Source organism: Ictidomys tridecemlineatus, chromosome 2, assembly GCF_052094955.1.
Source record: "Ictidomys tridecemlineatus isolate mIctTri1 chromosome 2, mIctTri1.hap1, whole genome shotgun sequence".
NCBI lineage: Eukaryota > Metazoa > Chordata > Mammalia > Rodentia > Sciuridae > Ictidomys > Ictidomys tridecemlineatus.
The window spans coordinates 184226359-184239666 of NC_135478.1; the positions used below are offsets into that span (position 1 = coordinate 184226359).

Here is a 13308-nt window from a genome sequence, read left to right on the forward strand (position 1 = left end):
TGCCATATGATGCCAAAGAGAATATTTTATATACAAAAATATTCAGAAATCATAGGATCATCTCAATAGGTATGGTTATATCATTTGATAAAACTCAGTAATTTCTGTTCATAGAAATACAAAAGCACCTTATTTTATTCAAAAGCCTATAATGAACATCATATTTAAGGTTAACTTATTGAAAGCTTTTCCCCTAGAAATCAAGACTGCGACAAAGATGTCTTGCTATACCACTTTTATTTAACACTGAGCAATCATGTAAGAGATTGCTTATAAAAGAGATAAAACTTACAAGAATTGTAAAGGAATAAATGATGTCAGGACACTCTGAAAGTAACATAATTGTGCATGTAAAATAGAGAACATAATTTACAGGCCATCAGAATAAATGAATTTAGCAAAGTCACTGTACCTAAGACCTATATACAAAAACCAACTACTGTCCTCGGTCTATATCCAAAGGACTTAAAATCAGCATACTATAGTAATGCAGCCACATCAATGTTCACAGCAATCCAATCACAATAGCTAAACTGTGGAAGGAAACTAGATGCCCTTCAATAGATGAATGAATAAAGAATTGTGGTATATATACACGATGGAATATGACTCAGAATTGAAAGAGAATAAAATTATGGCATTTGCAGGTAAATGGATAGAGTTGGAGAATATTATGCTAAGTGAAGTAAGCCAATCCCAGAAAACCAAAGGCCAAATGTTCTCTCTTGTAAGTGGATGCAGGGATTGTAGGGGAGGTTGCATAGGGACAAGAAAGATGGCAGAACGAGATGGACAACATTACCCTAGGTACATGTAGGACTGCACATATGGTGCAACGCTATATCATGTACAATCAAATAAATGAAAAGTTGTGCTGCAATTGTGTAAAATGAATCAAAATGCATTCTGCTGTCATATATACTTTAAAAAAATAAATTAATTAATAAAAAAACAACTGTATTACTATGTACCAGTATCCACTAGCAGAAAATAAAATGTACAACAATATGACTTAAAAGGGCAACAAAATATCAAATACTTACAAGAAAACCCAATAAATGAGGTGTAAAACATCTATACTGGAAAAAATTATTGGGGGAATTAAATAAAACCTTAAAAAGTTGGACATACATTAAAAAGTTCATCGGTTTGAAGCTTCAGTGTTACAGAAGGTGTTGCTTTTCCCCAAACTGACTTATGGATTGAAAAAAAAATCTTAAAAAATAAAAATCCCAGAAAGGTGTGCATCTGTGCATGTTTGTGTTAAATGAGATTCTGATTTTAAAATTAAAATAGAAATGCAAAGAAAAGATGAGACTACCTTGAACAGTAAAAATGCCAGAGAACTTTTCATACCAAGTAGGAAAATCTATTACACAAATCAGTGAAAATCACGATAGTGAGATATTTGTGTAGAAACAGGCAAAGGAACAATGGAATAGAATGGAGAGCACAGACTTGTATATACACAGTCACTTGTGTGATAGAAAAATCCTTAGGTAGTATGGAATGGATGGACTAATTAATCAGTGTTGTGTTGATTGACTATCTTTATGGAAAAAAGTGAATCAATTTCCTATTTCAAATTATAAATGCAAATCAATTCCAAATAGATTTATAAGTGAACAGAAATAAAAACACCTTTAGAGGGAAAGATAACCTTACAGCACACTGAGATTTCTGAAATGGCATACAAAACTATCACTCATAAAAGGACAAAATGATACATTTTAGTACCTGTTAATCAGATTACAATCTCCAGTCTGAATTAAAGATCGATTTTTAAAAAAACTTGACCAAACTGACAGCATTGTACAGATATGACTTAAATTTACTTTCATCCACTGGAAGGTTCACATTTATGTTTGCTTGAATGGTTAATAACTTCTAAAATACGTCCTTTCTTCCAATATCAGAATTCAGAGTCAGATTCAAGTTCACAGGAATTGAGGAGAACATTTATTTTATTTTTTTTAATCTCTGAATATTTTCCATTTTCTGATTCACATTTTTAGTATCTTAACATTTTTGTGAGTTAGCAATCTCTTTTCTTAATTGTCAGTGGATTGCATTTGTTCATTTTTATGAAGACAAAGTTTATCTTACAGATGTCTTGTGGAAGTGAATGTGGAAAATGCTAATTAAATAAAGTGGAAGAAATGGACTCACTATCTATTAATAATCTCTAACAGAGTAAAAAGATAAGTCAAAGAGTAGAAAATATATTCTGTATACAATATACACATACATGTTTATATATGTACACTATTCTTATATGTATATATACACACGTATTTATTTATTCTTACATATTGAGAGTAGAGAATTATTATGCAAAAATTGGTAGAGCTTTCCTAAGTAGGCTGCCTGGCCTTAGAACTTGAAACAATCTAAATTTATATGTCTCATTAAATAGCCCCATTTTTATTTTTGTGTCTCTCCAACAGTGCTTGTCAACAGTCCTGTGTTGGCCACCTAGACATTTGTGTACCAGCCCTCATGCCTGTGGGAACAATTTGTTTACCAGCCAGATCTGTCTCACTCATTTTCTTCTCCTTCTAACTACCCAGCCCAGTGCATGTCCTCTGCCCTGTCTAAGAGATTTAGGTCATTAGAAAATAATTCCTGAAGCGAATTTAATCTAGTTTAATTGAGGTGGTATGGTGCAGGGCAGTTGTCTCAGTCACCTGGGGAGCTTTGAAACAGTGCCAGTGACTCAAGACTTTAATCTAGACCACTTGAATGTAAGTCTCTAGCAGTGGGGCCTGGAATTAAGCATTTACAGCTTCTTTAGGTGATGCAAACACGCAGCCAGTGCTGAAAACCCCAAGTAAAATGAAGTCTTTGCAAGGTTTTGCCTTTCAAATAACCCTTTTTGTGGGTACTATTAACAACTGAAGTTAAAGATTACTGACTCCAGTCTGAATTACAGACTGAATCTTAAAAAACTTGACCAAATTGACAGCATTGTACAGATATGACTTAAATCTAGTTTTATCCACTGGAAAGTTCACACTTATGTTTGGTTTAATGGATTAATAAGTTAGCTTCTAAAATACGTTTTTTCTTCCAATATCAGAATTCAGAGTCATATTTAAGTTCACGGAAATGGAGGAGAACATTTATTTTATTACTTTTTTTTAATTTTTATTTTTATTTTATTTTTTTATTATTTTTTATTTTTTTTATTGGTTGTTCACAACATTACAAAGCTCTTGACATATCATACTTCAAACAATAGTTTCAAGTGAGTTATGAACTCCCATTTTTACCCCAAATACAGATTGCAGAATCACATAGGTTACACATTCACATTTTTACATAATGCCATACTAGTGACTGATGTATTCTGCTACCTTTCCTATCCTCTACTATCCCCCTCCCCCCACATCTTCTCTTTCTATCCCATCTACTGTAATTCATTTCTCTCCTTATTTTTCTTCCAATTCCCCTCACAACCTCTTTTATGTAGTTTTTTTTATAACAATGAGGGTCTCTTTCCATTTCCATGCAATTCCACTTTTCTCTCTCTTTCCCTCCCATCTCATGCCTCTGTTTAATGTCAATCTTTTCTTCCTGCTCTTCCTCCCTTTTTTATAATCTGAGAGGATTTTCCAGTTTATGATTCATATTTTTTAGTATCTTAACATTTTTGTGAGTTAGCAATCTCTTTTCTTGATTATCAGTGGACTGCATTTGTTCATTCTTACTCTGAAGACAAAATTTATCTTACAGATGTCTTGTGGAAGTGAGTGTGGAAAATGCTAATTAAATAAAAGCAGAAATGGACTCACTGCTAAATGATGCAGGAAATGAACTGATGCCAGAATTGCTAGCGGCCAGAGAAAGGAGAGCAAAGGTGAGACCTTGGCAGGAATGTGAAGTGGAGAATTTTCTTAAAATTGGGAAAGAGGTTAAAGGGGAAAAAGTTAAGTGGAAAAAAAAATCATAAGAAAGGAAGTTTTAATTTTTTCATCTCTCTTCCCAATATAGAAGCCATTTTTCCTGTCTCTGTACCACAGTAGCCACCATCTAGCCTCCCTTATGTACGTGTTAACAATTTCATACAGTTTGCTGTATTTACATGTTTGTCCCAAGCTCCTATCCTAGCCATTACAAGATTTTTCAATTACAGAAGTGCTTTTCAATTACTGAATCATCACCTGAGAAAACTGGACAATGGTGCTGTTTGGGGGGCTTGGAAAATAAATCATGAGCTTCATCTAAATAAGTGCACAAGAGAGAATCATACCTGAGCCTACGCTGCTCTCTTTGGGCCCAATCATACATTCATGTGATCACCATTTGCCTAACTGTATATTTCAGGATTAACCACCCAACTGACCATATCCTTCTGTGGGAAGGTTGGTAGTGAAGGAAGAAAGATGGAGAAGGACAGAAACAGAGAGATAAAGACAAGACAAGAACATGCCATGCACCCAAGAAGAGGAGTTAGCAAAGACTTAAAATCAACTCCCTTCAGATAGAGCCCTAATATCCAGAGTATACAAAGAACTCAAAAAATTAGACAATAAGATAACAAATAACCCAATCAACAAATGGGCCAAGGATCTGAACAGACACTTCTCAGAGGAGGACATACAATCAATCAACAAGTACATGAAAAAATGCTCACCATCTCTAGCAGTCAGAGAAATGCAAATCAAAACCACCCTAAGATACCATCTCACTCCAGTAAGATTGGCAGCCACTATGAAGTCAAACAACAACAAGTGCTGGCGAGGATGTGGAGAAAAGGGTACTGTTGTACATTGCTGGTGGGACTGCAAATTGGTGCGGCCAATTTGGAAAGCAGTTTGGAGATTCCTGGGAAAGCTGGGAATGGAACCACCATTTGACCCTGCTATTGCCCTTCTCGGACTATTCCCTGAAGACCTTAAAAGAGCATGCTACAGGGATGCTGCCACATCGATGTTCATAGCAGCACAATTCACAATAGCTAGACTGTGGAACCAACCCAGATGCCCTTCAATAGATGAATGGATAAAAAAAATGTGGCATCTATACACAATGGAGTACTATGCAGCAATAAAAAATGACAAAATCATAGAATTTGCAGGGAAATGGATGGCACTAGAGCAGATTATGCTTAGTGAAGCTAGTCAATCCCTAAAAAACAAATACCAAATGTCTTCTTTGATATAATGAGAGCAACTATGAACAGAGCAAGGAGGAAGAGCAGGAAGAAAAGACTAACATTAAACAGAGTCATGAGATGGGAGGGAAAGGAAGAGTAAAGGGAAATTGCATGGAAATGAAGGGAGACCCTCATTGCTATTCAAAATTACATATAAGAGGTTGTGAGGGGAATGGGAAAATAAACAAGGAGAGTAATGAATTACAGTAGATGGGGTAGAGAGAGAAGATGGGAGGGGAGGGGAGGGGGGATAGTAGGGGATAGGAAAGGTAGCAGAATACAACAATTACTAATTGGGCATTATGTAAAATTGTGGCTGTGTAACCGACGTGATTCTGCAATCTGCATTTGGGGTAAAATTGGGAGTTCATAACCCACTTCAATCTAATGTATGAAATATGATATGTCAAGAGCTTTGTAATGTTGTGAACAACCAATAAAAATAAAAAATAAAAAAATTAAAAATTAAAAAAAAACTCCTATTAATTAGGACAATGTTATTTAAAATAGAACCAAATCAAAACTGCTCATGAAGATTTTTTTCAATATACAAATTCCTGGATTGCATTTGTGGTGACAAAGGCACCATAAGCCATTCTGTCAAGATCTCCCAGTTGATGGTCATTGATGCTAAGTGGGTGTGTCTTGCAATAGGAAAGAGTTTAACTAACAGTTCTCATTTTTGAGATCTGTGCTTGGGGAATATTAATATATTATTATATTTTTATCATATAAAATCACTATTTCTCTCTCCACTCCATGGGAAGACTGATGTCTAACACAGAGTATGTATAGTAGAAAGAAGGAAAACTTTAAAGGGGAGAGATGATAAAGGGAAAGATCAATGGAATTTGTCTTTTAGGGCTGAATGTAGGAAGTGAACAACTATCCTACATAATAATAAGATATATAGTGTAATCTAAATGATGGTTGTAAAGTTTTTTTTGTTGTTTTTGTTTTGTTTTTAGATAACTCACACTGTATGGAGAAGAACAGGAAGTTAATGCTTCCAGAGACTCTTCTAAAAACAAGAACTGCCTTCAATTCTTAAGAACTGCCTTCAATTCTAAAGAACTGCCTTCAATTCTTCATTCCTTTGGTGATGGCTGAGAGCCAATATTGAGACATCTTCAGTTTATTGGGCCCTAGTGGATATTCTAGACTTTTAAAACAGGAGTAGATTTAATTCCATAAATATCAAAATAGAAATATTTAACTTTAGAAGGACTCAGTTTGAACAGATCATACTTACTAAGCATTCAAATGCAACTGGCAAGTATTTCATATGTGTTTTGAAATACACTACTAATATAAATCTCCTCAATATAGTGGCACATATTTTGTGAACAGATAATGATATAAAACCTGTTACTAACACCTACCAACTGCCTAGCCTAAGGAACTTTGATGGGTCTATTGAAATATTAAATATGTGGTGGAGGGTGGAACTTATAGGCACAGAAGATCTGGGTTTTGGGAAAAAGAGGAGCTTGGAAGTTGGTGCACAAGTAGCTGGGCAGAGAGATGAAAGACAGATAGAGACCTGACTAGTATCTCAGTCAGTCTGAGATACTAGTAATTCTGCTTTCAAATTAAGAGCCAGGATACAGGCAGAATAATACTCTTAGGGCATACATATTCTCAGGGAGGTTATGTGGCAACTGTGGCTCTCATGAAGTGCTTCCTTTGAAGGCTTGCAGACAGCAGATACTAAAACAGAAACCTTAGTCAAAAGAACAGAAGTAAATTTATTCTAAGGCACACCCTCCCAGAATCTCTCAGAAATAACTGAAAAGGTTATGAAAGAAAGTGAAGGTCCCACAGTTATGCAAGTCAGAATTAAGTCACTTTGATCATCCCCACAGGCTGGTAGCAAGGCATGGGAACATTCAGAATTCATATTTTGTGTATTTTTAAGTATTGGAATTCAAACTAGCTGCCTTCTTTCAGTTTGGATTGAATCCCCTCTCTGACTCACTGAGAAGGAAATTAAGTGTAGCTTATAGAATTCAGCATTGAATTTTCAATCTAGGTGGATGGAGGGAGATGTCAGCTTCATCCTGCATTTGATTACACCTTTTAAAAAAAGAAACCCCCGCACTACAGGGGTTCACATATTCCTGACTTCTGAAAAGTTCGGTCAATTCAGATCTGCACATGTAATGGACAAAGATGAATCAATTTTTGGCCAGGTTTCTGCATTTGAGAAAAGAATCTGTATGAGCCTTGTTTCTGATTTCAAATTTTGCAGCTTTCCAGAGAGGCATAATCCTCATTTTATTGATAACTCAGGGCAGCATTAATACTAAGTGCATGGATACTTAATAAAAATAGAACAACAATAACAATAGTTTGCAGTCTATTGCCAATGTTGTCAAAAGCATTTTCTTTGACAAATGATAATATCCATGAGATTTTGGCAGAACAAGATCAAAGCATATTCCATCTTCTTCTATGTGAGCCTTTGCCTTCTTGCAAAAATCTTATCTCCTCACACTGGTGAATCAAAGGATTTCTCAAGAAAACTACAGGGAATAAATTTTAACTTGAGTTGCAATTCCTTTTTCACTTTAAAATATAATTTTTGTAAAATTAATTGGTTTTATAACTTAGAGTCTTTGGAGATGTATAAGTGCAGAGGCAGATTAGATAAATTCATTTAAATGCATAATGTAATTAGATTATTTCAAAAAGTAAATTTAGAAAACTTCAAGTTTCTACTTGCAATAATACTTTATGATTTTATATGACAAAATTTTCTGATAAATTGTCCTTTATGAATTGAGAAATGTATAAGCTGTCAAAAGTGAGAATGTATAAATCATCAAGTGTGAGAAATAGAGACTGTTCCTCCTTGAAAACATACTGTTTTTCACCTTTGGAATTAGTAATTTTGTCATATTGTAAAAATTCACATACACCCAAAGTAGAATCTTGAAGAAAGATATTTCTCTAAGTAGCTTACCAAAACGACTAACACTCTCGGCTCCCTCAATGATGGCTTTGTAATCCAAATTTTCTTCTATTCCAACCTGTTAAAGAAGAATGGCATTCTAAAAACAGAATAAAATGATTGACTAACTGTTCAATAAAAATGTAAAGATTATTGAATTCCATATTAAATATCTAAAACTGTGTTCCAAACACTTTTTTTTTCACAGCAAGGTAAAAACAAACAAAAACTAGGTAGCTTACATTTTCTATTTAGAAAGTAAAATTTTAAATGTCCCAATTCACAGTTACTGCTATTTAATTTTGACACTTTACATTAACAAGTAAGCAAATTTATGTACTTGTAAGAAGAGTCTACTCCAGTTGGAAGAAACCCACCCAAGTAATAAAAATAAGAGTCCCCTTATATTCCTTATTATCATTTAAAAAGATGACTACCAATTACCACTGTAAGATTGTAATAAAGTGTACCTTGATATTTCATGTCAGTATTTCATATGATTTAAAAAGGAATTGTTTGTTCTGAATCTATATATGATGATTACCTCAAATAAAACGGAGATAGCTCTTAACCTCCCTTTTCCTTTAACTGCTTCATCAAAACTTGAAAATCGATCTGCATCAAAGCAGTAGATTTGCATCTATAAAAGTAATAATAGTTTCATTATATTAAAGTTTTTCACAAAAGTCAGGGGAGAGATTTAATAAAACAACTGACCAATAAATTCTATTTGAAAAGTCTGTAAATGATATAATTCTGTATTCTGTATATTCTCAAAGTATTTTTATCAATTATGAGTAGACACAATCACATTTACAAAAGAAATATGAAGGTAGACATATATAGAATAGCAATTATCATTTTGAGATTTTATCAGTGGGCATTACAGTAATAATTCAGAGCAATTATCAAATATAATAAATTATCAAAGTTTATTTTAACTATTTTGCTGGAATTTTTTGAAACATGTGATTCATTTTTTCTTGAATAAACAAATTTTTCTTAATGGCTCGGAGATACCATTTTGTATATTATCATACTGTGATTTCTGCTAATAATTAGATTATTTCAAAAAATAAATTTAGAAAACTTCAAGTTTCTACTTACTATAAAACTTTATGATTTTATATGACAAAATTTTCTGATAAACTGTCCTTTATGAACTGAGAAATGTATAAATTGTCAAGTGTGAGAATATATAAATCATCAAGTGTGAGAAGTAAGAGACTGTTCCTCCCTGAAAACATACTGTTTTTCACTTTGGAACGAGTAATTTTGTCATATTGTAAAATTATGTCATATTGTAAAAATTCTCAAGGATTCTGTTTCTACCTCAAAAATACAATGCATTTTAGGTTTCCTATTTTTAATTCTCCTCTCATACTCTGCAGTCATCCTTGTTGATTTCTATGTTAATCTATGCACCTGTCTGTAACAGTCTCTATGCCCAGTTATAATTTGGTGCTCCTCAGGATGTGGGCTTGGAATTCAGGTAACTTAGCTACGCCGAGGTATAATTTAGGTAAAAGTAGAACACTCAAGGGTGGTTGGTTTTCTGATGGGAGAAACAGTGTGTGTGAAGCAGAGGATGGCAAAGGCTCTGGCCCTGGGTATGTCACCAACATCTTTTGAGAGAAAGGGTTTCAAAGCTGACTCCTAAAGGATGAGGATTAATAGCTAGAGAACAGATGAGATGGGAGAGGTAGGCAGGGCCATGCCAGGGACAGCATCCCAGCTGACACTGAGGCACTTCAGTTAATAGAAGCAAGGAGGGGTCAGGTGGGATAGGAATAGACAGAAAGAAATGGACTGGAGAGAGAGAGAGAGAGAGAGAGAGAGAGAGAGAGAGAGAGAGAGAGAGAGAGACCAATGACAGCAACATTAAAAAGTCCATGTAAGAAACAACGGTGGTTTAAACACTTTTCTGACCTCCCACATCATTTGTGGTGAGAATTGAGAAGATTTGATTGTGGGATGTGGGAGAAAAAAAAAAGTAAGTCCAGATGCTCTTTGGGGTGCCTATTTACAGTTACATGGAAAAATACTTTCTGAAAAACAAACAATAGGGAGGAGGGAAATGCTGAGAAGTGATATTGGCTAAATTATTTCGTTATATTGTGTGTATATACCAATATGTAACAGTAAATCCCATCCATGTGTATGACTATAATGCACCAATAAACAAACCATACTTCTGAGGCCAAGTCGAGAGGCCTTTGAATTAAAAAAAAATGGGGCTTATTACAAAAATTCTGTAGTATTTATTTTGATTAACCAGGGATTTTGTTAATAGTTTTTTATTGTATCTTTGTTTAAATGAGCAATATTGTGAGAAAGCTAAACTCTCCAAAGTAAGATGTTATGTATTTAAGGAGTTTATTTTTATTTCTTTGACAAGTCACAGTTAATAAATATGTTTTTCTTTAAGGACATTTAATATATAAAGCTCTCCAAAATCTAACCCATAAATGAGAATGTGTTTATTCACATTGTAAAAAGGTTTTTAGCCCTTTAGTGAGAATCCACCCTAGTTTTATTATTATTGAGAGTAACTTTTGAATTATAAGAGTAATATAGTTTCATTATGGGCAATTTAGAAAAAGATGAGGCTTTTAAAGGAGAAAATATGAGCATTTATAATGACATCACCTAGGAAAAATCATTTTTAACTTTTTTTGGTTTCCCTCCATTATTTTTTTAAGAGGAATGAATTCATTTTTTCATTTAATCCCCATGGCAATTTTTAAGACAGGTAATACTACAACTATGTCAATTTCGCAGAAGAAAAATGGAAGCTTAGGTTAAGTTGAATAATTTGTTTAATGTCATGTGAGAAGAGATGGAATCACTTTCAAACCTAATTCTTTCACTTAGACAATATTCACTGTCCCTGTTCAGGTTTTACAAAATTAGAAACAGAAGATCAGATATGCTACTTTATATTTTTTTAAAAAGCATTAATAAGATAACCTTTTTTGTACATCATTCAAAAACATGATTTTTTACAAGACCTATAGTATGTATTTAACCATTTATCATAATGCATTTAACCATTCTTTTTCCTTCAGGTTTTTACTATTTAAATAATTCTTTTCACATAAATTTTTGAAAATATCTATATTTTTAACTGCTACAAATTGAAACAGTGAATACTGAGAATCAACCATGTAAAGTTCTTGATAAAAAATTAACTACTTTCCAGAAATCAACCAGAGTAAACTCTCTAAAGTATTTACTGGGTATTTAGTTATGAATTTATTCGACTACTTTTAAAGCTTAAAATTTTCTTCTCATTTTAATCAAAGGATTTAAATCAAAGAATTCTCCAATATATTGATAAAAATCTCCTTTTTTTTCCTTCCTACATTATTTACTCATCAATATTATTGATCACCTATTAGGTGGCATTCTGGGTACATGGGAGTGGAAAATTGAAGATGGAACATATGCTCATTGAGCTTAGTCTGCTGAGGAAGGCAGATATCCATCAGGTGATCAAAACATTACTATAAATTAAAAATTAATCAAGTTATATGCTAAATATAATCTAAATGATTTAGAAAATTACATTATAATCAGTGGAACTAGCAACTTACCTCCAGTGGAAATTTTTGTCCTTCTAAACTATGTTCTGATCCATCAGATGATGTATTGCATTTTCCCCAGTGAAAAGTTATTTTGCTGGCTTTGAATACCATTTCTGAAAGTCCTCCACTGAGTCGGTAGTCATTTGTGAGATTAATTTCCACTAAAATAAACCAACCAAAAAAATCAATGAAATTGCATCTAAGTTTCTGAAAATCAAAACGATGATTTTCGACTAAATTTCCTTCTATTTAAGATGTATTAAGAAAATCATTAATTCAATAGATTTTAAAAGTTGTTCAGTGTTTGGGAAGCTCAGCTCTGTAGTACTGCACAGTAAACTTCATGTACTTACTTCTAAAGAGGTAAAGACAGCTGGAGAGAGAAGTACTGTGTGACTCCAACACAGAGGATGGCAGTTCACCACCCTGCTTGGTGTCCTGAGGCTGGCATTCACCCAAAGCTCTGCTTCCCTAAGGTATTTGATGGTAATGAAGGGACAAAGTAAAGGTAGAGGGAACAAGGCTGAAAGAGGGAAAGCCCTCTCCTGGAGGGACACTTCCTTGTCACTGTCAGCCTGTCCTCCTCTTGCTCAGGCTGTTGCCTGGGTCCCCTCTCTATCCTTCCAGGCTCCAGCCCAGGCTTCATCAGGCTCCAGAACCTGGGTCTTTGGCTGTGGCAAAGAGGGTGAAAAGCCCTTTCCTTCTAAGCGGTTTGAGCCATACCATGTTTGAAACTGACTGTCAACCATCCGAATGATCAACTTCCCTGTAAGTGAGTCCTGCAGCAGAAGTTATCTGACTATACTTTAAGAGTCATCTGGAGAATAATAATTCTCTTGAGAACCTAATGCAGGATTTTGAAGTCTCAGATTTTAACAACCTTCACTCTGTCAGGCAAAAGTCACTGTTGGCCAGCTAGGAGATTCAAACTTCTATGAATTGCAATAATGGTGATGGAGACAAGTACAACAATTGCGATGACAGCAATGACAGTTGACATTTATCACCTAGAAGTACCATGCACTGCATCATTTTATGCATATCAATCATTTGATCCTCACACAATAAGGAGAGAGAGTCGCAGACATGGAAGTAACTTGTCCATGTTGTCATTTGAAGGGCCAAGTAGTGAGCCCAAGCAGTATGGCTGTATGTCAAGTCCTTGACCACTCTGCCCTCAGAAAAATAAAGTAGAGATCACCTGCCTTAGCCTTTTAGCACCCTTTAAAACTGGTATCAAAAATGTCAAGATTTTGGATAACACACTTTTGTTACTTAATTTATAATATAATATGTAAAAATTGTCTTAGTTATTCATTAAACAAATATTGAGTGCGTATGATGCATCAGGCACTAATATAGAAAAGTCTTTGCCCTCATGGGGTTTTAAATTAAATTATTACATTTAAATAATTGTACTACTTAAATATGGAAAACAAAGAAGAAACTTGCTAATGATAAAACTTCCCCAATAGGTCTTCCATTATAATTTAAACATTTTTCTAATTTATGTCAAATGTGTAGTTTTTTTTAAAAAAATAACTTCCTGTTATATGGTTTCATTTAAAATATACCATCAAAAGAGGAAAGTGTCACATTCTGAAAATTAT

The 13308-nt window shown here is 34.0% G+C and overlaps 1 protein-coding gene across 6 annotated transcripts in view; it reads right to left on the reverse strand.

Moving 5' to 3' along the window:
* Positions 1 to 13308, reverse strand: part of Ptprz1 (protein tyrosine phosphatase receptor type Z1) — a 171224-nt gene that overhangs the window by 70277 nt on the left and 87639 nt on the right. For all 6 annotated transcript variants that reach the window (XM_040291604.2, XM_040291602.2, XM_005333948.4 and 3 more), the window contains exons 4-6: positions 11708 to 11859; positions 8656 to 8751; positions 8124 to 8190 (exon numbers count right to left, since the gene is read on the reverse strand). In XM_040291604.2, the coding sequence (XP_040147538.2) occupies positions 8124 to 8190; positions 8656 to 8751; positions 11708 to 11859 (315 nt within the window). The remainder of the gene's footprint in view (positions 1 to 8123; positions 8191 to 8655; positions 8752 to 11707; positions 11860 to 13308) is intronic.